The sequence below is a fragment of the Scophthalmus maximus genome, chromosome 4 (genome assembly GCF_022379125.1).
Source record: "Scophthalmus maximus strain ysfricsl-2021 chromosome 4, ASM2237912v1, whole genome shotgun sequence".
NCBI lineage: Eukaryota > Metazoa > Chordata > Actinopteri > Pleuronectiformes > Scophthalmidae > Scophthalmus > Scophthalmus maximus.
In genome coordinates, this window is record NC_061518.1 from 15076975 (window position 1) to 15102233 (window position 25259).

Genomic DNA, 25259 nt, shown 5'->3' on the forward strand with positions numbered 1-25259 from the left:
CGAGATATGTGCTCAAACACAGTGACTGGGGACCAGTAGCTAAGTGATTAGATTCTATACTCATTCTATACATAGTCAGGTGCCTGTATGGGCATAGAGACAGTTTTTGATTGCTACTATAATTTCTCCTGTTCTCACTGGTCAATAAGAAAAACCCTGTATGTTCTTCCATTGTTAATGATGAGCGCTAAATCTACATTGTGTAAAATTCTAGCCAATATGACTTTTTGATATAATCTAAATTCCATAGACTGTGGGGGATTTTTGCTTCTTCTGAATATACTCTTAACTTCTGGAAATATCTATTTGATCAGCCTAATTTAAATAATTGATGCCTCATTAGTTTCAGATTAACCTTTGAAAGTAATGGTTGGATGTTGTATTTTTTAGGCACAACAAATGTCAAGGAGCCACTGGTCAAATCTTAAACAATACATTTTTGGAATTTCAACTGATCTGTTTTTTTTTATCACTGAACAATGCAGAGAAAAACCCTCTATCTAACAATGATAAGAAGGGGTCATGGTGTTTGTAAGATACACCAAAGCTCAGCACATTGCATTAACATCTGGGACATCTCACATGATGGCCAATCGACAAAGCAGTGACTTAAAGCCAGTGAAACCAATTATAGAGACAAGAGTCTGTCCAGAATGATAAAAGTAGTTTTGCAATGGCTTGCAAAAAAGAAGAACGGAGCGTCTGCTGAGATGTGGAATCTAAGATATTAAGCTCTACAAACAGTGTGATATGCCTTTATTATTATTATCATTATTATTTTTATATCTGCTCTGTACCCCACTTGCCACCGGCCACCCGGGCTGTGATGAGGTTATGCTACGGAGAATGTGTTTTGTGATTTACACCCTCTGATAAGAGCTGGAGATGCTGTTCCCTGTGGACAACTGGACAGAGGTGAGCGGTGAGCCACAGCAGACCTCTGGTATGATAGGAAAGAAAACACACTGCAGCAACAAATGTGTACCCTCTTCTGACGATTTAATCTGATGTTTCAGCAGCTGAATTGCAGTTTTCAAAAATAATATTATCCTGTAAAGAACAAGGAGTGGCACAACGCTAACAGGCCCAAATGTAGCTTCATTAGTGTAAAAAAAAAAAGAAGAAATGGGGGCACTGGATTTGGGTGGGGGTGGGGATTCAAAGAGTGCAATCTCAGTAGTCTGCACTGTGAGTTTGTGCTGATTTCATCACAGCCTCAGGGGGAGAGAACTCCAACAGACCCCTTTTACACCTAATGCCTGGGCCATATATCATTAGAGTTCACATCCTTGTGTTCTGGACCGGTGCCTGCGAACAGATTGATGCAGGATAAATGGCACTACATCAATAGGCAAAAGGAAGGTCCTTGTTTTTTCCACTTGTCTGACACGTTGTGAGTGAGTCATGCTGACTACAGCTGAACAGTATCTATGACCCGGTGGACAGCTTCAAATTTGTTAGTGGCAGTGAATCAGCCTACACCACAAGCTCTACGTGTTGATGCTACAGTAATACAGCTCTGGCCCCGGCAGACAGGGTCGTCTTAAGTTCACATTGCTATTGTCACTCCTCATGTGTTCCCAGACAAGTGACCCTCTAACTGCAGGCCATTTCTCACAGCTCATCTAATACCGGCACGCTGTCCTTTAACTAAAAGCAGATGTTGAGAGCTGCTTGAGAACAAGCCCCCATTAAAGTCACTGGCATTATGAAAATATGACAAGCTAAACAAGTGTCTGAAAAGACAGATTATACAGCATTGTGTATTTTCCATTAATCGGACTGAAAAGCTTTTGGCTTTGGTATCTCAATTTTTTTTTTTTTTTTTTTTTAATGATTCATCAAAACTACTTTCTGTGTTAATTCAACAGCAACAACAACAACAAGAATCAACCACAGGTGATCTCCACTGTTCTTTTATTGTATGAATAAAAAAACTGATCATCTCAGTCTTGGAATCTGGGAAGCAGAAAAGAATCGAGGGTCAGGCTGTCTAGAGAGTTGGGTTAAGGTGGAACTAAGCAGAAGGCGATAGGGCTTGCAGACTGGTCTTGACGGCTGCTAGGTTCGCCTTCCAGGAGCTGAGGCTTTCGGACAGCTGCTGCCACTGCTGCTTGCCGAAGGTGCGATGTGTGCTGTGGCTAAAAGGAAACAGAAAAGTCAGAATGGTAAACTGATAAAATAGTGCAAGACAAGGTTATGTGCCGCATCATCAGAGAAATAAAAATGATTTAGTAAATATAACTATGAAAAAAAGATATGGTGTTGCCCTATATTCTGTCAGATATCACACATGGAGATGGAAACAGTAACAGATCCTGGAACAATAATATTTTTGCTAGTTTCAATACAGAAGCAAGTATTTATCTGCAGACCATATTAAAATGAACTCATGGCATCTTCGACCATGACTTGAGAGCTGACTGCATCGGTAATAAAAACTAGTCCACATACTGATGAATTAGTAAATTCTTGAAGCCGAGTATTAGCCTAATCAATTACAGAAGCAAACACCCCCAAGTCCAGCTGCGATCTCCAAATCAAATTTTTAAAAAAAAAGATAAAGCAGAGGACCTTTTTGGTCTCTTGAAAGTAAACTTGAAGTTGTTTTTACATCAAAAGAATTTCATCTCTTTTAGATCAACTACACTTCTGATGACTAGTTCAAACAAACCAGATTATCTACCCGCTTACAAATTTTAGAACCAAAAAAGTTATAAAATTCAATTTAACAAATGATAGATCAGTCAGTGTTACAAGATGAAATGTGTGAAAGACACCTCATGCATAGCACAGTACAGTATGAGGAGCAATCTAGGTAAGAGTACTTTTGGATTGGTACCAGTTACGAGTGTACGTCAAGGATCTTAATTTACTCATACTGTAATACAGTTAAGCCACGTGAGATGGTTTAATGGAGCTACTTACCTCACAATGACTTTTTGCTGTGTCTGGTCGATTTTGCAGTACACCATCTTGGTCCGAACAGCTAAAATCACAAAGCAGACAGGAGAGGAATTATGAGACACCAAAAGCTCTGACAGAGAGCACTAAAAAAAGGTTCCACAGACACAAGTGCTTTAAGGGAGAATGCACTTGGAAAATGAAATTGGAGAGGAAGTTAATCCCAGCCACAAAACACTTAAAAAGTGCTATTCTTGCTTTTAAACCATTTTTTCATTGCAGTTTTGTAAAATCCTACTAGTACTCAGGTCCTGTCATCAAAACTGTATTATTATTCTTTTCTCTTTTTTTTCAAAGGGAACATTTTTTGTGTGGAAAAGGGCTGTAAATAAATGACAGGGAAAAGTCAGCCAACTGTTCACTTTCCTTTCTCTTTCACCGCTTGCTCTTGCATGCCAACCGTGTGCTTAATAGCGGTGGACAGCAAAGACGTATTTAAGGTGAAGTGTGCGTACCATCAATGACAAAAGCCTCAACGTCATCGGCTTCGATCTGCAGCTCCTGCTGCATGGTGTCAAAGGAGATTTCCTTGAATTCCACCGCCATGCCCATGAATGTCAGCAGACGCATCTTGGACATGTTTTGCTCGTGAGACAGGCCTGGAGAGTAACGCGTAGGGATCATTAGGCACAAAACAGTCACAGGCGATTACTCTCCACTCCGGGAGTTTCCCTGCGATAATTGTTTCTACGTTTAGGAACAGGCAGTCAGGGAATCTACTCATTAACACAAACATCACTCCACACTGTCTGTTTTGAGAATCCATCCTACACATGCTTTTAATTACACCTAAGCCTTTAGTAGTGAGAAAGAGACTCACTGCTGACACACACATTCCTGCACTGTGTCAACAGAGCACCGTACATTGGCTCAATATAAATGAAATTGATTTTTTAAAATCACAATAAAACACTGAAACCATAAATTATGAAAGTAATTTCATTCGGAACCGGTGATACAACTAGTCTTTAAATGGACTTTAGTAGAGGTATTTATACAGAATTTTCCTAGGAATTATAATAATATATATAAGATTATTTTTCCTCTTAGACTTTGACATGTACCCTTCACTATCACACCAACAGCATTTATACAGTTTATGCTGTATAGATTATAATAAGGCTGTTCTTACATTGGCAGAAGTGGAAAAAAGATTTAAACTTTAGTAACACTAGTGCCTAAATACAAAGAAGATATTCTTAACCATTTAAAAATGGTTCTGTAAAGCGTCATATAACAAAACAGTTTGCACACAAATCCGATTAACTTATAATGCATCAATACTGTTTCAAAAGAAAAACTAGGCAGAAGAGATAGATTTCTATCACTAGTCACTTGCATGTACAGAGAGGTTTTAAGGAAAAATCTGACAGTTGTAGCACTTTCACATTTTTTCTTAATTTATTTAACTGCACTTTTAAACATGATATATGTAATTGTGTCTGTACAATTGATGCTACTAATATCTTACGGTATGGATACTTACCAAGAGAATCAATGAAGTCTTTGTTACTCTGGTAAAATTTTACATATGCTGATAGTTTGGCACTCACAAAGATGGTTAATAGCTGAAAAGGCAGAAGGAGAAGAAGGAAAATCCATTATGAACCTGTATAATCACAATGAGATCATATGTGTACTGTATTCATACAGGCTAACAGTCATGAAGGATGGGACGTGGGCCAAGAAAGAACCCATTACATCTTGGGGTGGATGCAGGACGTTGTGCTTGCCCTAGCTGTCACTGACACTAAATATCAAAATTGCATTAAAATTAAGTTAGGGGGCTTTCACATCAGTGTATCATCATTTTAATCACATGACCTAGGTGGGTATTGTACACCTGAAAGACTGACAGGATTGTGAAAATGACTAATGGCAAATCTGTCTTGGAAAACAATGTTTTCGATGTAATTTGGGTCTATGGATGACATGAACATAATCAAAATCTTTCAAAAACGACATTTTAGTTAGATTCTAGATTGTATCAGAAACCTGTGAGTGCCAGTCATCGCTTTTATATACTTGACAACGTAAAGAGTCACACGTCCTTCAGGACTCACGTCATGGATGAGTTCTCCCTCCAGGAAGCGAACAGGTTTCAGGGTGAGCAGGTGGTCAAACAGGAAGGTGTTGGTGTCTTTGAGGGCACGGACAATACATCTGAATACAAGGCACACAAAATGGATGTAAGTATGATAAATGTACAGTATGTTGAGGCTTAGTGGAAATTTTACATGTTCTCCAAGTTTTACCTGTGGGCATCAACACGTGCTTGTGAAGCGTTGTCTTCTGTGTAACTTCCCAGCAGCTCCACCATCACCTTTGCTGCAGGCTCACTAGAAAATGAATAAAGACTTTGTTGAAAAAAATTTCCCACAGAGATGATTTCACTTGAAGGATAACACACAAACTAAGGCCCAGAGCTAAGCATGTATGATCAAAAGAGCATATTGAATTTAAGAAACCCCGATTGTCTATAGAGAATAACTGAATAAGGCATGAAAACAACGGCACCTCTTCACATGAATTACATCATGTGTACACACCTCGCAGAAGACGAATACAAAGACAAAATCTGGGGATCATTTTATCTGGACCATATTTTTAACAACAGTCTCACAGTTTATTAAACACCAAAAATGATTAATGAAATAGTTGTTTTTTAAACCTTGTGCAAATTGTATTTACATTTCTGCTTCTGTTCATATCAAGACATGCATTTCACAAACCTTGCCCTGTATGTATTTACCTTTTTTTGCAGTCGACCAATGCTTCATACACAAGCCTCAATAGTGTGTGCTTCTTCTCTATGTTCAGGTTCCAGTCAATGATCCACTTGCGAACCTGGTCAGGGGCACAAACATTTATAAAAAATCAGCTGCCGAGGGAAAAAAATACAGCCCGTGGACATTTGCAAAGTTTGATAGAAAACCCATTCAACTATCTCCACAGCCAAAGACATTACACAATATCATGAACAATGTTCGTGGTCAGTTTTTCCAGGTGATCACGGTGAATGTACCTGATCAAGGTCAGTGGGGATAAAGGCGATGGCATTACAAGTTGCCGCCACCTTGATGAGGCCACAGAAGACCGTGTACCTCACCGGAGTGTTCTCATCCATACCGTGGAACAAGTTGCTCAGCCTGTAACAGCAGAGAATTTAAGAGACATTTATATATTTGCACATTGATTAGATTTAAAAAAAAATACATAATCTCCATGTTTTCTAAACAATGTTAAACTGCCAAGTACATGAACACCCCTAATATTGTTACATCAAAACAAGTCACCATAAGAAAGGTTTCATGTTTTCCCCTAAAGTCCCAGAAACAACAGCAAATAGAGCTGACAAGGATTGAAGTGACAGAACTCACAGTTGCATGCGGAGGGAGGGTCTCTCTCCTTCACGGAACTTCACCAGTTTCTCACAAAGACTTTCGATGAGAGCCTCCTGCTTCTCTGTCTCCAGGATCAACAGCAGCGACACAATGCTGTTCATCACACTCTCTACATCTGCAGAGAGATGCGAGGAATTAGGCCGCAAGTAATAATGAATTGCCACCCCTTCAAAATTGCGGCGTATTCATGGCAGGTGTAATGAATGACGACAATAACAAAAGCATTTCATTTAAGTCGTGCATGCCGGATCAATGCAAAAGCGTACTGGGACACTTGATACAACTAAAAGATATTACGTTTTCGGTTAAACAAGTAAACTTTTTTTTTTATCTTGTGAAAGAAAAGGTATATTTCCTCTGATTGTCCAAGATATAAATGAGTGATTAAAGGCAAAAGAACTGTTCCATCATCACCAACCCTTGTCGTCGTCCTTGAGGCAGACATCACATGCCTCGATGATCTGAGCCAGATCTACGTGGAGTCCACCCTCAGAGTTCTCCTCCGAGATATCGGCCCCTTTGGACTTGATGTAGGCTCTCAGCTCTGAAGCCTGTCGACAGAAACATAATAATGGGAGTAGGTCAATGCTACATCACAATTTACATAGTGTAACAATGAAGCAGTATAAGTTTTTTTTATTTTCAGCAACCAGCTAAAGGGGAAGATTGTGTTACACATCTACCTGTAAGGGGAAAAGATTTCAGCTCCGAGTGTGTGGTAAACAGGACACTTTGGATGTTTCGTTCTACTTCCGGCTCAGTCTATTTAGATGTGTATTTAGCATTGTTAGCTACCCCAATGTTCAACACGCATTATCCCTTAGTGCTTCGAGATGAAGGTCGCTAAAAGCAACAACACCCTGCTAACTCACATAAGCACAATCGAAGAGGTGAGTGTGATCGTGTTGTAACTCATAATCCGCCTCCACATGTGGCACATCGTCGGCGTGGAGCTAACAATCAGCATGTACCTGTCAGCGGCTAAGCTAGCGGCTAGCCGTTTAGCTGGCTAGCATGCTAACTCATCTGGTTGGATAGTTTCCACCGATCGACTCATCCGCGGCCCGGAACAGTGCGAAGCGGGTTTTATCTGAAAGACACGGTCGTACCTGGTCTTCTTCCGTAATGTCGATAAATGCTGGGACGCTCATGTTTGGTGATCTGTTGAGCCCTGGTGATGAAATCCACGCTCCCACCGTTGCTGAGACCCGAGCGGAAAAGAAAAGGGAGGCCTGCCGGTGGAAGTCTTGCTCTTCCGGGTCAAGTTGTTAAAGCAACAGCGACCTGATTTGAAAACAAACGCTAACGTAATTCTCACTGCATTAATACCCCCCATACTTAATTACGTTAGGAACCTATGAGCATCTTTAAAACATATGTACCACTCTTATACGCATCAATTATCTTTTAATATCCAATTAATATATTCATTGTATTTTTATTCATTTATTCCTGTCAGTGCTACTGCACAACTTCAGCTTGTGCTTCCTCTTATCCTTTAGAGGCCAGACAACCACATAAATATTGCTTTTTTTTAATAAATCACCAGACTTCCAGCAATATATCCTGATCTTTCATTCTTTCTCCTCCAGATATCAATACCCGTCTCTGGGAGATTAACCCTGGGTGACTCGGACAAGAGTTAAGGCCTGCAGGTGAACCTGATCACCGGGAGAGGTTATCTGATGGAGCCTCAGTCCATCTGTGGAAGACCACCATAGCAGGTCTGCTCCAGAGATTTCCAACCCCGGAAACACTGTCGGTGTCATAGGGCAGCACTCTTCCATCACACACCCGCTGACCTATGGGCGCACGTGTTGGGCCTCTGTACCAAGTGGGATTCTGTCCATTGTTACTATGGCAGGTCATGCGATGATTGAGGTGAGGGAGGTGAAGAGAGTAAGTGGAGCAGGAGTTCACCCTAACACCCCGGAGTCAGGTTACCAACTTTAGAGGTGTTGAACAGGCCGGAGATACTGTGGAGTGCTTTCCATTTCCAAGGCTGCACTGCAGCTCACAGTTCATCTGTCACAAAACTGTGCGTATTTTGCGGGAATTCCTTCGGCCGTGGAGACACATCATGCCTGTCATAATTTCTCGAAAGTCTGCCTGTCACATATTTCTTTAAGCAGTTACAGGAACTGGACTCCATTGCATTCAGCCGGATAAATACCTTAAATAGTGTGCTGAGGGGAACTGGCTGGCGGAGTCTTTCACCATAGTGGTAGTAGGATGCGTCATTGTGTTAGGAAGGCAAGTGCCTGGTACTGAGTCCCACCCTTGTATGCTGTCATGGCAAATAATTTATTGCTGCTTCTCCACAAGTGGGCTTGTGTAACTCCGAGGCCTTTATTATCTGATTAACAGCTGTTGTCAAGTGCCTGGTCTATTTCAAGTCCAGAATAAGAGTTTTGGAGGCTTTGAAGCTCCAGGTGCACATTGTTTTTGTCTAATTTAAAATGTCTTTAAAATGCCACTGAGTGTTATGATGCTTCATGGCATTTATAATATTTATGGCAGAATGTCCTCAAAATAGCATGTATAGCAATATAATGTATATTGCTCTAAAGAAAACCATCTAACTCCCAGGAGTGTACCTGGTACATGCATTAAACTAGGAAACTGTTTTTTATCAGTCTAAATCAAACTTGGCAATGTAGTCTTCATAAAATGTATACATAATCTAACTTGACATGGTCCAGTTCATTTACACTGATGTCCGATGTGTGATGGGTGTTTTATGTTGATGTGTGCCGAATTCAGTGGAAAAGTATTGGGCACTCTCTTTTTGTAGGGTGTGAAATCATTAAATCATTGCAGGTATTGCCAAAGATAAGTCATATTATCTTACCTTTTGCAAGGAAATCTAATGTTTTGTGTTTAATACTAGTTCTCTTTTTTCCTTTGCCTTGTTGCAAGAGGTTTGTATTTGGATCCAAAGAGTATTGAGCATTTTTATTACGATAAATACCATTGACTCCAATCGAGGTGAGTATTATTTTGTGTAGATTAATGAAAGTACTTCAAGCTGCAGTCCTGGCTTCATACTGTACATAGTTAATATACTAGGTTTTAACTTTATTTTTATAGGGACATGCACTCAGTCGCCAGTTTATTAGGTACACGTAGCTAAAACTCATGCAGGCTGATACGACAGTCCTGCAATAAGTCTTACATCCATGGAGTTTAATTCAACTCGTGTCATTTTAGAGGATTTAGTTCGTGGTGTGGTTTAACTGCATGTTGCATTGTATTGACAGTTGTTTCTTGTGTTTTGTGCTGCCCATTCATTCATCAACGAGAGAAGTTATTGAGTTCATATATATATATATTATTTTTTTTTTGTCTACTACACTAATTCTACATAATTTTTAAATATAGTCAGTGTGTATGAAATGACCTAATCCGTGATTGGAAATAGCACACGTTGTTTCTGCATTACTGGAAAATTGCCTTCTCAGCCTCCTCCAAAGATAAATGATTGTGTTAAAAAGAAGTTGAGCCCAGGTGTCTGCTTTTTCCCTGTCAGCCAGCCAAGTGGCGAGTATCCATGTAAACCATGTCTCATGGTCATCATCCAACATGGCTGCCTACCTTCCACCCACTAATTGTCAGGTTCCCACAGTTCAGCCTGCCTTCATAATCTCTGAAAAATCCCCCTTGCTCAGGCTCATCTATCAGCCAGTGACCTTGTCAGGCTGCATCGCACGAGTAACTTCCTTCCCTCCGTGGAGCGAACGGCTTGTTAATTACTTATAAACGGACACACCCTCTACACACACATACACAAAATACAAATAATCAAACAAGCAGAAATAATCAAACAAAGTATTTAAGAGATGTGAGTGCAGAATCCAATGGGGCCCTTCTGAAGGACAGCCGCATCAAACACGTCATAACATTTTTGCATACTCCTTAGCATTTCAGTTATGTTGAATATTTTACTTGACACGACCATCATCCAACTGTTAAAATGAGTGTCACTGCACAGGCTGATTATCTTCAGCGTTATTTCTCAGTCAGCTGAGAAATAATGCTAACTTGTTAGACAGCTGTTTCATCACATAACCCGTTACAAGGATGTTGCTGCTTGTCTTTGGCATATATGATAGTGAAATGAAAATATCTTCTGTTGGCTGGACAAAGGACAAGGAATTTGTTAACCTCACCCTTGGCTTTGGGAACTTTAAAAAAAACATACTACATCCGTCCGACTTAATGAACTCAATTTAAAATTCCTTTTGTTCATTCAGTTTGAATTGTATTGTTCTTTTATATATGTTACCTTCTTGACATTCCTCGGCTGAACTGTACGAACCTCTGAGCAGGTCATGCGTGAGCAGAAAGAGAAGGCTGATACGTGAAATACCGGCCGCTATCTTGCCGTATCACTTAATGACCAGCTTCATATCCCACCAAAGACGGCAGCAATCAATCAAAGGGAGTTTGCACTCATGGTGTTGAGCTATCGGAGGTGGTTAATTCCCCTACGTGGAATGTGTGTGCTGTTTCAACCCGATGGCAGCAGTGAGGGAAAAAAAGAAGAGGTTACAGTTCTGGAATTTTGATATTTCTCTCAGGATCAGTTGAGTCAATGACTGCAGAGGAACTGGAGCTTCTTTATGATGGAGCGGTCTTTTTTCATCAGAGGGTGTAAATATTACTCACACTGTTAGACTAGACTTTTAAAAATAATGGTCAAACAGAATCAAGTCTATTTCCGTTTGGAATATGTTGCACAACATTTGGCCTGAAGCTGTAGATGCCACGTCGCAGAAATACTGATTAAAGGCTTGTTAAACTGTGTGACCCTTTGTCTTTGACATACTCAAACCATTCACCAATGGTGATAAAAATATATACATACACATATAAGGCTGACAACAGACAAATGTAAACATTTTATTATTAATGATTCTGATTGCTTAGAGACTAAATGAAAAATAAAAAGGACAGGGTTCAGGGTCACAAAAGATATACAGTGCTTAAAGGGAACTATTTCAAACTTGAGAACTAGTTTTAAACCCAAGTCTTTATTTCATCTATAATTTCTTAATGCAAAGTGTATGTACATTGTCTCACTGGGACTGAGAAAGTTGCATCAACGGGGCATTTCCCTGTAGCCAAGAGGATACAGTCACACTCAGAATGGGACCGAAGGGTATGACAACAGACACTGACCGCTACAGATATCTGAAGTGTTTGCTGATGACTGCTTACGCCCAAGCCACAGCTGCTTGGGTGTGACAGCAGGGAAGAGGCTGTGGTTTACCGTAAAGAACTGATAATGGCCGGCCTTGATTCTGACACACAGGCACCTGCCGGGATGAGACATGCTGTGTGTTGTTCAGCAAAATCCAACAAGATATTTTTAACATTATTGTTCAGTGGACTAACTGATAGCCTGGATTTAAATGTTGTAGTTTGTACAATTGTATGCAGGTTTTCAAAACACAAAAGACAAATATCAAGTTATGTTAAGTTTTGAGGGAGATTACAAGCAGCCGAGTCGGTAAAACTGTTCACGTCAGCCTCTAACTTGAAATTCTGAGTTGAAGATATTGGAGGATATCTTCCACTGAGAGAAGATAAATACCATGTCATGTCAACAAACTCTTGTCAGAATGATTGCAAATGCACCACCAAACCCCGTGGGAACACTTACGCTATCGATTCAGCTCTTCTTATTTAAGCTATGATTTGTTTTGTATGAAGTTTCCCTTGGTAATGAACTTGTACAAAATCTGTACCACGACAAATGAGCCAATTTAGGCTATTGATCTTGAGTTGCTGCAAAGTTAGCAGTGGTGCTGACCACTTTTGAATGATGCGCAAACTACCAACATTGCATGAATGCAGCATATAACCTGTAGCTGAAGAACTGATGGAAGGAAACACAAAACTGACCACAAATGTGTTCCCTAAAAATAACTAGATGCTTCATGATCTTTATTTTTCTCACTGTCAACAAATCTCATTAAAAAAGTCCTAGCAACAAATCCATCCTCCTAAAAATGACAGACTGTCTGTCTAGCCAAAACCTGATATAGCTTAAACCTCTGTGCTGTAGACTTCCATTGTTATCCAGAAACGATAAAAAACACATTGAGACCACTTCTGTGTCAGTCACACATACACTTTGCTGCTGTTGATGAAATTCAAATAAATTACATTTTTGTTAATGAAAGTATATGTTTATGAAGCATTTTTAAAAGCTTATCTTCAGAAGGTATCATTTGGTTTGGCGTTCAGAGTCACAATGAAAGAAGGAATGAGAGACGGACTTACGCATGACTGGTGTTGTTCTATTCATTCGTTGAAAGTTACAAAGATTTTGAATATTGCCCGTTTCTTTTCCTTTGAAAACTTTCAATTTTCTGTAGTTCTTCACTTTGAGCTGACTGTTTGTATCCCCACTCCCATTTGACCATTCAGCTTGTAAATGAACATAAACGAATATGGGAGAGGGGGTAAAGGTGAAAGGTGACCATCAACATGAAGGAGAAGTGGTGTGTGAAACATCACTGGGCCAGTGTTGTGTCTGACACATGAGCCAGGGAAAATCCTTCTTCTCCGTTTCTTATCTCCGGTCTGATATGCAACACTTTGAAGAGCAACTCAGATTTGATATGAGAGGAAATTAAAAACTGGCAATTGTTGTTTCCTCTGGGTGCCATAGGCAAGAGGAACAACGTATGGAAACGAAATGAGAGGTATGATATAAATGTTTGACTGTAAATAACATGCTGTGTGATAATGGCAAAAAGTATTGGGTTTGTTGTCTCAAAGAGCAGAAGCCTCTTACACAACCCAAACAGTGGTCTGAGAAAGTAAGACAGAGGAATTTAATTCTTAGATTGGAGTTTGGTTTTAAACAGTAACCATTTCCTTGAAATGCTGTTGCTGCTTTTGTGTTTGTTATCAGTTTGTTTCCATGCCCACGCAGGGAAGTGAAGGCCTGGGCCTTTTTTTTATGCCACTGTCAGCACATCAAAATAACACCTGTTGCTCTTTGGCAGTCGTCTTCCGCAGGCTGTTTTGATGATCATATCATAGCCCTTGAAAAAAACAAAAAGAAACAGATTACAAATGTTTTAAAAATGTAAAATATATCATGTCATTTTAAATCACCAGCACTCTTGATTTAAAAAGAAGCAGCTCTGATAAACTGTCTATCTTCAGATGCAGTAGCAGTAATACAGATGATTATTAAAACGGAAAAAAGTCATTTCTTTTTCATGTGTCCTGCCAAGTCACATATCTGTGTAGTTTATCATGTGTCTCTCTGTCTGGAACAAACCCTTCTCAAGTTCCCTCTTACTCATCGTGGTGTAGAAAGCTCGAGTCTTGTGTATTTCTTGCTAAAAGGTCAGAGGTAGTATTGACCATTTCCCTTCCTCTGCACGGTGATGTTGTTTTAAACCCTGAGTTAACCAGAGATTGAGCTGAAGAATGGCTGTATTTGGGGACTGCCATCCGTCATAGGGGCTGAAAGGCTTGTTTTCTCCCGGCCCCGTCACATTTGATGCATCCCTGCTAAAGACTCCGCTGGGGAAGGGACGGCCAGCATTTGCCTTGGCTCAGATGCTCTGCATATTCTCTCTCTCTCGCTCTGATTTTGGCAAGATACTTTTAATTATGCCACAACCTTTTGTACATGCAATACATTATTTAGTGTTTCTGTTTGTTTGTCGTGGGTGGACCACTGAAGGGTTTTTCAAATTGTTTTGGGAGAAATTCATTTTCCTTTGCTGCTGTTTTGAAGTCAGCTACGTGGACATCCTCTGAATGTCCATCCCCAGGGATACGGGTCTGCCTTTGCACTCGTTTGTTTCCCAGGAATAGAATAAGTCAGAGAGCACTTTATCTTTGCTGTGACCACAAACCATCCAGAGAAATCTGTGTCTTTCTTTCAGAGGTTATGCCTGTTGAAATGGATGTCAGCGGATGTGCTTGGATTATTAGATTGTCACATATTTCTTTGCTCAGCAAAAAAATCGGTGAAATAGGGTTTCATTGTTGTCCAAAAAGGGTTAGATTGCCAGTATGCTTTTTGAGAAGAATAGTCAAGGAACTTTGAGAAGTCCCCCCCCCCCCCCCCCCCCCCCCACTGGATGATCACTATCCAATCACACTGCAATCAATACACAGAACACTGTGGTATCTGTAAAGCTGAAGCAACCAATCAACTGAACTTCAAAACAGGAAAGTCACATAAACTGGCATTAAGAGAAACTGAGGGATTTATAGGTGAAAGTGTTCAGTAATGACCGACAGGTAAACAACTGGCCTCTCTGTTAATGCCCCTTCAGCAGTTTCCGGTTGATTTCATCATTCCTACAGTGATCCTTAGACGTCCACCCTTCACTCTCCTTTAGTGTCCTTTCTTCCTTCCTTTGCCCATTTCAAGTGTCCTTCCCCCCGCCCACCACTTCTCTTTAAGTTGAATTAGTGGTCACTTGCGTTCACTGGAATCCTAGACTAGTATTCCAGATGGTGGTGAGAGGAAGTGGCTAACACTCCTCACCTCACAGCATTGTCAGATTCGCAGTGGGATTTTTAATACCATCTGGAGCGCCTGATATCATAAAACTAATTAGATCACTCGGTAAAACTAATTCACTGAGGTGGGAATTGTAAAGGCGTATAATAAGGCGTTAATTCAGGGGCAAAGAGAATCATTTGAACACTTGTGACTTTTGCTCTTTTTGTTCTTACTCATTCTCACACAGACTGTAATGTTAAGTGCATTTTGTAGAATTAAAGTTTCAAGAGTATCGTGCTCCGGTCAACTATAACTCACTGTCATGATACACTGAATGTAGCAGAGTTAAAATCTTCCCTTTTTTTTTCACCAAAAGCAGCATCGATTGCAACACATTTTCACTGTGTCAATCTATAAAGCAAAGGAGGAACCAAAGTGCTGAACTGACAAATATTACAATGTTAAAAGATCCACAGCAGCTGTGTTGGATACACAGGCTTATTTCAAGTTACTGCATTCCTCTGTAGTTCTACATTGAGTTAAGGTCAAAACCCCTATCTTTTAAGTGCTCACATACACGCGCCCGGGTTTCACGCACGCACACACACACACACACACACACACACCTCCCCCTCTCCTCTACTAATAAATAATTATCCCTTTGTGTGATGTGGCTTTGCTCCAAGGCCAGGCAGTTTACGCGAGTAACTTTTTAGCAAAACAGTATTGTTACCGAAATGGGAGATTCAGGGGAACATGTTTTATTATTTTTATACTTTGAGTAAATAATCAAATAATCTGTGCATTCTTTTGATTGTGAGTCAAGAACTACAGTAATACAATAGTACTTAAAAGATACAGTCTTACCAGACCTGTTTTGGTATCTTGGGAATCACCCATTTTCTGCTTTTCTCGTCTATTTCCTTTATGTTGTTGCTCAATCCAGTTAGAAATGAATTTTGAAATTAGGGTATATTTCATAAAACCAATGTCAGGAATGATGATGAAAGTCTGAGAGAAATTCACACGTCACTAGCTCAAAACATCTCAGTTTTGCTGTATTTAAATTTATCTTATTTCTTTTGTTGAGCTTTGAATATGTCATTTTTCTAGTCAGTTGTGCTTGTTCAAATATATAGAAATTTGAATATATACACATTAGACATTCAATATCAAAACTTTGCAAATACACTTAATCACGATTATAATGTGTGCGCAAATGTCAGCATGATGTAGACTTAGAGCAACAACTTTTTTTTACTCAAAGCTTTATGGCCCTCAGCGCAAATCGCTCATTTTTTTGAGGAACTACAGAAAATAACCTCATACGTATTTTCACACACTAATGCAAATTTTCAATTTGACCAACCCTTGAACTTGAACAAAGAATGGAGAGCAACGCCCGCTCATGCAAATGTGAGGTTAGTCAGAGGTGCAGTCTGTGCTGGCCAGGGAGTCATCTTCTTCTCGGCCTCCTTCGCTCCTCCCCCCTGTCCAATGAGTTATGCAGTATTTGAGCCTTCAGGAGAGTAAGGAAAGCCAGACATTATAGAGACAGAGGGACAAGGCACTGTTACCCCCACAGGCTCCCACTGCAGATACCCAGGGAGCTTGAAATTTGGCGTCCAGATTTTGGTCACTGTCACGTATTCATTCCGTGTCATCATTCCGTTCATCACTCGGGGTGGAAAAGATGACTCCTGTAGTGATTTGTGAGCATCGATGTTTGTCTCTGTAGAAGAGTTTTCTCCGTTATTATTGTTTCGTCAGGTAGAGTTTTTGTTGCGCCATTAGGGGTTTATTTGATTTCCCCGACGGTGTCCTTCACTGGAATACCATCCCTCCTTCTGTGAACTGTCTCCAACTGCCTTCACCAATGCTGACTGAACCGTATGGAGCCATGTCCATGGGGTCAGATATCCGAGATCTGACCCTCCTAACTCCAGCGCCTCCCGTGCCATCCTTACCAGGAGCTGGTGGTGGCTGTGGAATGTCTGTTGGCAGCGGCCAGTGGACCCAACTGCTGGACCTCCACCCCAGCTCTCCCTACAGCTCCCTGCCCTCCCACCCTTCCCTAATCAAGCAGGAACCAGGTTGGGGAACCGCGGACCCCATAGAGGACCCTCATTGTGGACTCGGGGCCTTCACCGTGCACTTCGCGGGACAGTTTACAGGGCCGGGCGGCTGTCGGGTCGGTGCCTTCGGAGAACCGACTGCAGGTCAGCCTCGAGTGTTTCCCAATGGGACCTACGTGCCCAGCTGTGTGGACAGTCCCCCTGCACCCAGGAACCAGGGTAAGCATGCTGATCATCAGTCCCATCTGTGTCTCCTCTAGTTAGCTCAGTAACATAGGGGCTGCGAAAACATGAGGAACAGCAGTTTTCACACATTAATCATTGAAATCCAGGTGTTATCACATTATGTGTTCATAAAGGTGACTCCATGTTTAAGGTTTGTCAACGGTGTTGTGTCTGAGAAGAATGAAATGGTAAGAGGCTTGAGAGATTTCTAGAAACGTCTGGCAGAGATCACTAATTGTTCCTTTCTACTGGGGTTTATTGTGCAAAAATGTATTTCTGCAGAAATAGTTTTAGTAAGTTTCATCTATAGTCACAGTCATAATATTATTATTATTATCATTATTAGTTGGACCCAGTGTTAGTTATTTTCTAATTGTTTCTCTATATTGTTTCTATATTTTCTCTATTTATTTCACATTAAAATACATATCATGAAAAATACGTGTATCATTTGCAGTTTAGACGATCATAGAGATTCTTTTGTGCAATTAAAAATAATTTGTGACAGTCAGACAGTAAAACTTGAGCTTATCTAACACCAGAAGTAATAATGAAACTAACTCTAACATTGGGTAAAAACAACCTCTCGGGTATAATGTAAATTAAACAAGTACGCAAATCTTGTGTGTTTTATCAAATTTGTCATTCTGCTTTAAAATGCGGTATATTGTTTAAATTATTACTATAATATAATTAACATTTGTAAGTCTAATAAATGTAATGAATTTAGCACACATGCAATTCCTTGCTTCTCAGTGTTGTTTTTCTAATGATCATATTCCACAGTAGCTCATCTCAGTCTATCAGTGTTGTGTTGCCAAATTTCCTTTTCCATCTGCATGCAACCACAAGGCCAAAGATGGATGGGTGGAAAAAGTAGGTATGTTACAGGGAAAGTGGATTTAGTCGTGTGATGAATGTCTCTCTGTAGTAAGCCTCGAGGCCCTCAGAGCTACTAGCAGCAGGGTTCAGATAACTGATCAGATACTGGAGAGTCTACAAGCTTCGGACTGTTACAGTCATTTGTGGGATGGAAATCTAATTGTTTAAATGTCCCATCGCTTCTCTTTTCATTTTCTCTCTTCAGGTTATGGGGCCGTGGGTTTTGACAGCAACCCCAGCTGTGGTCACAATGCGTCTCATCACACCCCTCAGCTCTCCGGCCTCTCCTTCAAACATGAGGACACACTGTCACCGCCGAACAACATAGGTAACTGTCTGCATCCACACGTCTTTCCACTAAATTGACTCGCAGAATGGGAGACTGTCATGTCACCGCAAGGTTATATAAGTAACCCCTCATTTTTCATATCACAACAGGATCGCCCTTTTCCTTTATCTCTCTCCATCACTGTGCGTGCAAACACACGCGCACACACACAAACACACGCACACGCACACGCACACACACACACACGCACATACACACGTGCACACACATTCATACTGGCAGACATACACAAACACACTCTCACTCTTTCAGCATACGTACGGCGAATGACTCTGGGAGTGATAAGTTGAGGAAACAGCATAATGTGACTCTGCTGGAATGTCAAAAACTGTCTGGGGACCAATATACCATACGAACCCGAACAGCACCACTGTTTCTAATTGGCCTCTCCTCTCTTTGAAAAGAAGAGCTGTGCGTGAAACAAACAATTATTTATGCTAATAAAATATTAGGAGTCAAAGGTTGAATGTGTTTTGTGTGTGTTCTGGGACAGAGGTCATTTAATAATCCAAACATTTTGTACAAGATCATCCTTTGGAAAGTTTTACGCAGAACGTGACATTGTTATCAATCTGCTGTTAGACAATGGAAAGTGTACAACTTTGACGACCAGCATTTTTTAAAGTAAAGTTTAAACTATTTGTTGTTTAATTGATTTAGTCGATCAAAAGAAAATAAACTAGGAAAAACTATAATTGTAACTGATTAACCATTTAAGTCAGTCTTTAATCTAAAATGCCCAAGCCTAGTTTTCTTGACATTTTATAACCCAAACAAATAATCAATAACTAAATAAATCAAGTGTCAGATTATTTGATAACGTGAAGACATTCTTATTTTAAAATGTATATTTTCTTGCATTCAGTTGACCAGCAGTACCCGGCTCCTCCGCCCATGTTTGGTTGCCACAATCCTCCCGAATCATGTCCGAGCAACCAGGCTCTGCTGCTGAGAAACTACAACAGGTACAGTTTGTCCCTGAGTGTCGAATTGTTGTTGCTGCATTCGACTACCTAGAATCCTCTTTCCGTAGAATTCCAACTCTTCCCAGACATTCGCACACTTCTCGCTCAGCGATGCCCTGACATCACCTGCAGCTTGCTTACTTGCTGGTAATTTCTTAGAGGTGTGAACTCTCTCTGATCCCATGTTAAGCCTCTGCGTCCGCCTCTGCCCTGTCTAAATGTGTCCTGAGGTTAAGTGTTACCCACTGGCGCTCAGCAGGCCAAAACAAACACTGAGTGATCTACTGCTGATGTGTCTGAGTCCACCCTGAGGAAAAAAACGAGGAGAGAAGTAAAAGAGACACGTTCAGTGAAAATGAAAGTCAGGTGGGGGAGGGGGGCTGGGGTTGCTGGGACAGGGAGTCTGCTTATTTTAACCTCTGCTTGTGTTTCCAACTTGTTTTCATTTTGATGCAAAGCATCAGAGGTGGAATTAGGATGAAATTCTTTGAATGCCGCCCCCCTGCAATGTTGTTGGAGGAAAAGGAACATGTGCACCCCAAATACTGGAGCAGCAGTTGTTGAGGAGGGGGAAGACTTCAATGTTGTTAGTGCGTTCAGCATGAACTGGAAACCCTCAAACACACACATACACACACACGCACACACGCACACACGCACGCACAGACACGCACGCACACACACACACACGCACGCACACACACGCACGCACGCACACACTGTGTATACATGTCAGATATCTGTGAGTCTTTCCACTGTTAAACATAGTTTAGAGCTGATTAGCGGGCCCATCGTGATCCTTCCCTCAAGGACTTCTCAAGAAATGCCGTCCAGAATTCCCCCGAAACTGTTTCCCACCTTTAATGATACTGAGGACAGAGTGATGTCATGCACTGGTCCGTGGTGTGCTAGGCACCGAGGCACACACCCCCGCAGTGTGCACAGTTGCATGTCCAAGTGTGTCTGTGTGTGTGTGTGTGTGTGTGTGTGTGTACACACCAGTGTGATCTGCCAAGGTAAAGAATGGCTCAGAGCCCATGTTTTTTAATGAAGCCAGTGAGGAGTGTGGTGGGTGGAGAGGATGTGTTAATAACCGTTTGGAGTTCCCCCTCAATGAAATGTCTTCATTATCCATACAAGAGAGATGAAGAGGAAAAAGAGCAGAAATGACAGGAAGAATATACAACATTAACATAAATATTGTCAGGGTTTTCTAATTTCCGCTAATCTTGTTCCATAACCCTTTAATATGCTAATGCATGAAAATATTTTTGTTGTCTTGAAATTTTACAAACTGCTTTTGTTTCACTCAGTGATAACGTTTATCAAATGGCATCTCAGCTGGAGTGTGTAACGTGGAATCAAATGAACTCCCTGGCATCTTCCATGAAGAGGTGAGCGTCTCTCTCTTTTTTCCTTCTTTTACATAACATTCTATTCTTTAGGTCTTGAGTGTGTTTTATTTGTGGTGGTGCAGAGGAGGACGAGATGACCAGATGGTTGTTGGCCTACTGCCTAGGGAAATCAGGAAGATTATGTGTGTGTGTGTGTGAGAGAGAGAGAGTGTGTTTGTGTGTGTGTGTGAGTGTGTGTGAGTGTGTGTGTACTTGTAAAACTACATGACTTAAAGGCCGTTTTTGTTTTTTAAGTTTTTGCAAAGTGAGAACACTTTGGTCGGACCTCACTTCTTAATGGACTTTCCAAATATTGAATATCAATAACAAATCAACACAAAGAAGGCTTTTATTATGTTGTGTTGTTATGCTTTATCTACAGAATAGCAACTGTTTTGCTGTCAAAGTTTTCCATGTTTTAATCAATTTAAAAAACGTCCCCGGCAGTGGCCATACCACCAGCTACGAGAGTGAACCCCCAGTCCCACCTCCACCCATGCTTCTCAGTGCCCAGTACCACATACACACACACAGTGTCTTCAGAGGACTACAGGTACATGCAAGCACACACACATACACAGATATATAATAAATTCAAACACAAAGTGCACGTCTCTACCACGAAGCCCTCTTCAGTCTTTCTCCTCTGCTCTGTCTGAAAGGACGTCAGACGGGTACCTGGCATTGCTCCGGCAGTTGTGAGGTCAGAGGCCAATGAGAAGCGTCCATTTGTTTGTGCTTACCCTGGCTGCAGCAAGAGATACTTCAAACTGTCACATCTGCAGATGCATGGCCGCAAACACACCGGTGAGACAATCTATATTTTTGCGATTCGTATATTTTTACATTTGTTTGTGTATATATTGTATATATTTTGTGTGCTGTGTGAAACGTGCTGCTGTAACACTGGAATTTTCCTAGCTTGGGATAAATAAAGTAAATATCTATCTATCTATCTATCTATCAATCTATCTATCTATGTGATGTATACCACCGCTTCCTGCTCAGACGTCAAACAGCTTCTCTTCATAGATTAGACATAGTTCAGCACATGAATGGTGCTGAACTATGTCTAATAATGTGATGGCACAGATGTGAAAGTTGGCACAGGGAAAATAGTGGTGGTACATATGATACTGATGATCTTAAATTCTTGTAATAAGAGTGACGATGATGATGATGATATTTTTTCGCAGGCGAGAAGCCTTACCAGTGTGATTTCACCGAGTGTGGCCGCAGATTCTCCCGCTCCGACCAGTTAAAGAGGCACCAGCGCAGACACACAGGTACAGTACACAAGTGTCAAGCTACTGGATCTGTTTGGGCCGCACACGAAGGCACTGAGCTCACCCCTTTTTTTTCTGGGAATTTAAAGGTTCAATTTGATTTACTAAAATTTGACCACTTTTTTGGCTACTAGATAAATAACTGGTGGATTAAAGTACTGATTTGGTATTTCCCTGCTGTGTGGTGTGGACCCTCGAAACAGTCATTGGGTTAGAAAATGAACAGGTCATGTGACTAATCTAAATAATCAAAACATTTCGCTGATTTTATTCTTTGAAATTTTGGTCAAATTTTGCTGAAATGGATGTGTGTTATTGGAATCATGTCTGCTATATATAATCCAGTGCAGAATTCCACTAGTTAAAGTTTAAGAATCAACCTCTTTGACACAGTCTAAACAACAATACTTATTGTTTCACCATATAAATCCTGGCTTCAGAACAGGACACTGCTGCAGTTCTTACTTGTTCAAATATGACACCCAACAAACACCTTCATATTCAAGACATGTTTAATTTCTCGATTTGGTTAATTCAGATCATTTTAAACAATCGTAAAATGAAACAACACAAACTTGTTGAAACTGTAACTCTGCCATTCTCATTTCATCCACCGTCCCCTCTGTGCAGGAGTGAAGCCCTTTCAGTGCGAGACGTGTCAGAGAAAGTTTGCCAACTTGTTGAAACTGTAACTCTGCCATTCTCATTTCATCCACCGTCCCCTCTGTGCAGGAGTGAAGCCCTTTCAGTGCGAGACGTGTCAGAGAAAGTTTTCACGGTCAGACCACCTTAAGACGCACACTCGGACTCATACAGGTAAAACAAGTGCGTATACCTTTATTTTCTACATCTCCATTCTTCTCTGACTTTGAGTCATGTACATTTAATCCCAAGCTTGCATTCCAACGGTTGAATTTACTCTAAAGCAACAATTTCTCTTGTTTTTCCCCCCCGCTCTCTGTCAGGTGAGAAACCCTTTACCTGCCGCTGGTCCAACTGTCAGAAGAAGTTTGCCCGCTCTGACGAGCTGGTGCGCCACCACAGCATGCACCAGAGGAACCTGACCAAGCTGCAGCCTGCCATCTGAACAGCAAGAGGAGGAGGAGGACGACGACCAAGAGGAAGGTGACAATATGTTGTGCCAGCTAGTAGAGAAAGATGCCTGCAGCCTGGTCAGCGGTTGTGGTGCCTTGTCAGACTCGCTGGTGTGATGAGCACAGCTGACGCCTCCCTCTGCCACCCAGGTGACGTCGGGAGGAGAGACTCACTGATGATCCACGAGATCCTAAAGATGCACCTCCACTGTCATTCGCTTATTTGACATTAAAACTCGGACTTTGAGAGGATATAATATCACAATAATTCTGAGCCAAGAAGATTTTTTTAACTGTGAGATGAGAAATGTGTTGATATACTATTTTGGAAAATTTCTGTACACTTGCACTGGCTTCTTGTTTTATTGTTAAAATTGTGTCACCTTGAAAATGTGCAGGACCGTGTAAACTGGATTCAGAAAATGGACATAATGTCACTTTTGTCCATAAAGCTGAACGCAGAGAATTTTTGCTTCGCAAATGTGAACATATCTATATTCTTGCGGTACACAGGATACTCACCACCACCATATTGCTCTGTATATATTTGTATTTGCTCACGTTCATAGACATTCCTTTTGTATTTTCTGTGTTTTTTAAAGGTTATAAAACGTTGGTTCCCGTGGGTATCAAGAATTAAAGTGTGTGCTTTTGTGTGTGTGTGTGTGTGTGTGTGTGTGTGTGTGTGTGAGAGAGAGACAGAGAGAGACAGGACGAAAAGGGTCGTTATTGCTGTCAGGCTAAGAGGCCACCTATGAGCGGTGTTGCTGGGGCATGAGGGGGGTGACAGACAGTAAAACAGCACCCCACTGTGACTCTGACAGGGTGCAGGTCTCACCCTCCTAAATCTCCGACACACATCTTCATAACTACGAACATCTGGAGCCCAATAAATCTCATTAGAAAAGACACATACCTCAGTGTCAGCTGGCTGTACTTCATCCACTGCCCCCTTCTGCACAGGCTTGGCCCTGACACACTCACTCACTCACACGCACACACACACACACACACACACACACACACACGCGCGCACACACACACACACACACACACACACACACACACACACACACACACACACACACACACACAGAGGTCCCTATTGTAATGAACAGCCTCCAGTTTAGAACAGCACTTTACATCCTCGGTCCACATGATGGCAGTATCAGCCTTTTCAGTGCAGCACACAGGACTCAGACTCAGGCTGTGAGTGCTGGAGTGTCTCTGCAGCAAAAAAAATACTACAATGCTTTTTCACGTCAGTTTTCAGATTCCCCATGTCCACCTCATCTTGCCCTTAGTGGCATTGACTATTCACAATAGGTATGTTAACGTCAACGAACGTGAGAAACAGGAAGGCGCGTTCAGCAAATGTCCTGAACCATCAAATATGCATGATGTGGATGGAGTTGTGTGTCAGCTCGTGTGCAAGAGTATGGGCGATGGGGTGATTCAGCTGCAGCAGGTCTGTTAATAAAATATGACCCGGTGTGTTGGCACACAGAGGTGTTGCATGGCTCTGTGGGCTAATGAAGTCACATACCTGGAAAATCACACGTACAAGCATAGTATATTTTGCTTTCAGCTGTAAATGTACAGATGGAAACCTCAGGGCACATTTACTGAAGGTATTAACCCTGCACCTGACACTACTTGCTTCCTTTCCACCGCCAACCCTGACACTTTCCAAACTAACAGAGAGATTAAAATGCCGTTCTCCCATTTCAAGTTCGCACACGGCTCATTTGAAGTCCTGATTCAAGTTGTTTTCAACAATCCACGTAATGGCTGTGAGGTAGTATCTCTGTGATGTGGTGTGTTTTTCTGTCTCTTAATCCGTTGCACTTTGATTAAGAAGTGCTTCTCTTTGTTCTCTCTCTGCAGGGGTGCTGGGAAGCGGGGGAAGATCAGAGGGACAGTGGAGTTGAACATTTTACTCACTCCAGTTCACTCTCAGCAGAGGACTGCCAAGGCTGCATGGTGCACGGGGAATCATGCTTTAAATGCCTTCTATCATTACTGCCTTCATTATCACACACACTCAAATAGACACTGACCTCAACCCCGCATTGATGTATCTGATCTACATTCCTCAGATCGACTGAGAGAGTCTCTGATTGGAGCTTGTGGAAG

General features: G+C 41.3%; 2 protein-coding genes across 4 annotated transcripts; one reads left to right on the forward strand and one right to left on the reverse strand.

Annotated features, from left to right (window-relative positions):
- Positions 1-1900: 1900 nt before the first annotated feature.
- On the reverse strand, positions 1901-7634 carry eif3m (eukaryotic translation initiation factor 3, subunit M). Its single transcript, XM_035628680.1, has 11 exons — positions 7478-7634; positions 6787-6919; positions 6345-6483; positions 5990-6113; positions 5717-5811; positions 5220-5303; positions 5028-5127; positions 4451-4532; positions 3420-3563; positions 2929-2989; positions 1901-2141 (listed from the first exon to the last, which is right to left on the reverse strand). Exons 1-11 carry the CDS (start codon positions 7517-7519, stop codon positions 2018-2020), a joined length of 1128 nt encoding a protein of 375 aa, XP_035484573.1. The 5' UTR covers positions 7520-7634; the 3' UTR covers positions 1901-2017.
- Positions 7635-16356: 8722 nt separating this feature from the next.
- Positions 16357-23759, forward strand: wt1b (WT1 transcription factor b). Of its 3 annotated transcripts, none has more exons than XM_035628678.2 (9): positions 16357-17147; positions 18241-18363; positions 19250-19349; positions 20663-20743; positions 21191-21296; positions 21406-21550; positions 21940-22029; positions 22762-22845; positions 22995-23759. In XM_035628678.2, the coding sequence occupies exons 1-9, from the start codon at positions 16730-16732 to the stop codon at positions 23114-23116; spliced, it is 1269 nt and encodes a 422-aa protein (XP_035484571.1). In that variant the 5' UTR covers positions 16357-16729; the 3' UTR covers positions 23117-23759. The 3 variants fall into 3 exon arrangements, with proteins under 3 accessions (XP_035484571.1, XP_035484572.1, XP_035484570.1); XM_035628677.2 differs by having other exon boundaries at positions 16360-17147; positions 22762-22854; XM_035628679.2 differs by lacking the exons at positions 22762-22845; positions 22995-23759 and adding an exon at positions 22660-22753.
- The last annotated feature ends 1500 nt before the right edge of the window (positions 23760-25259 follow it).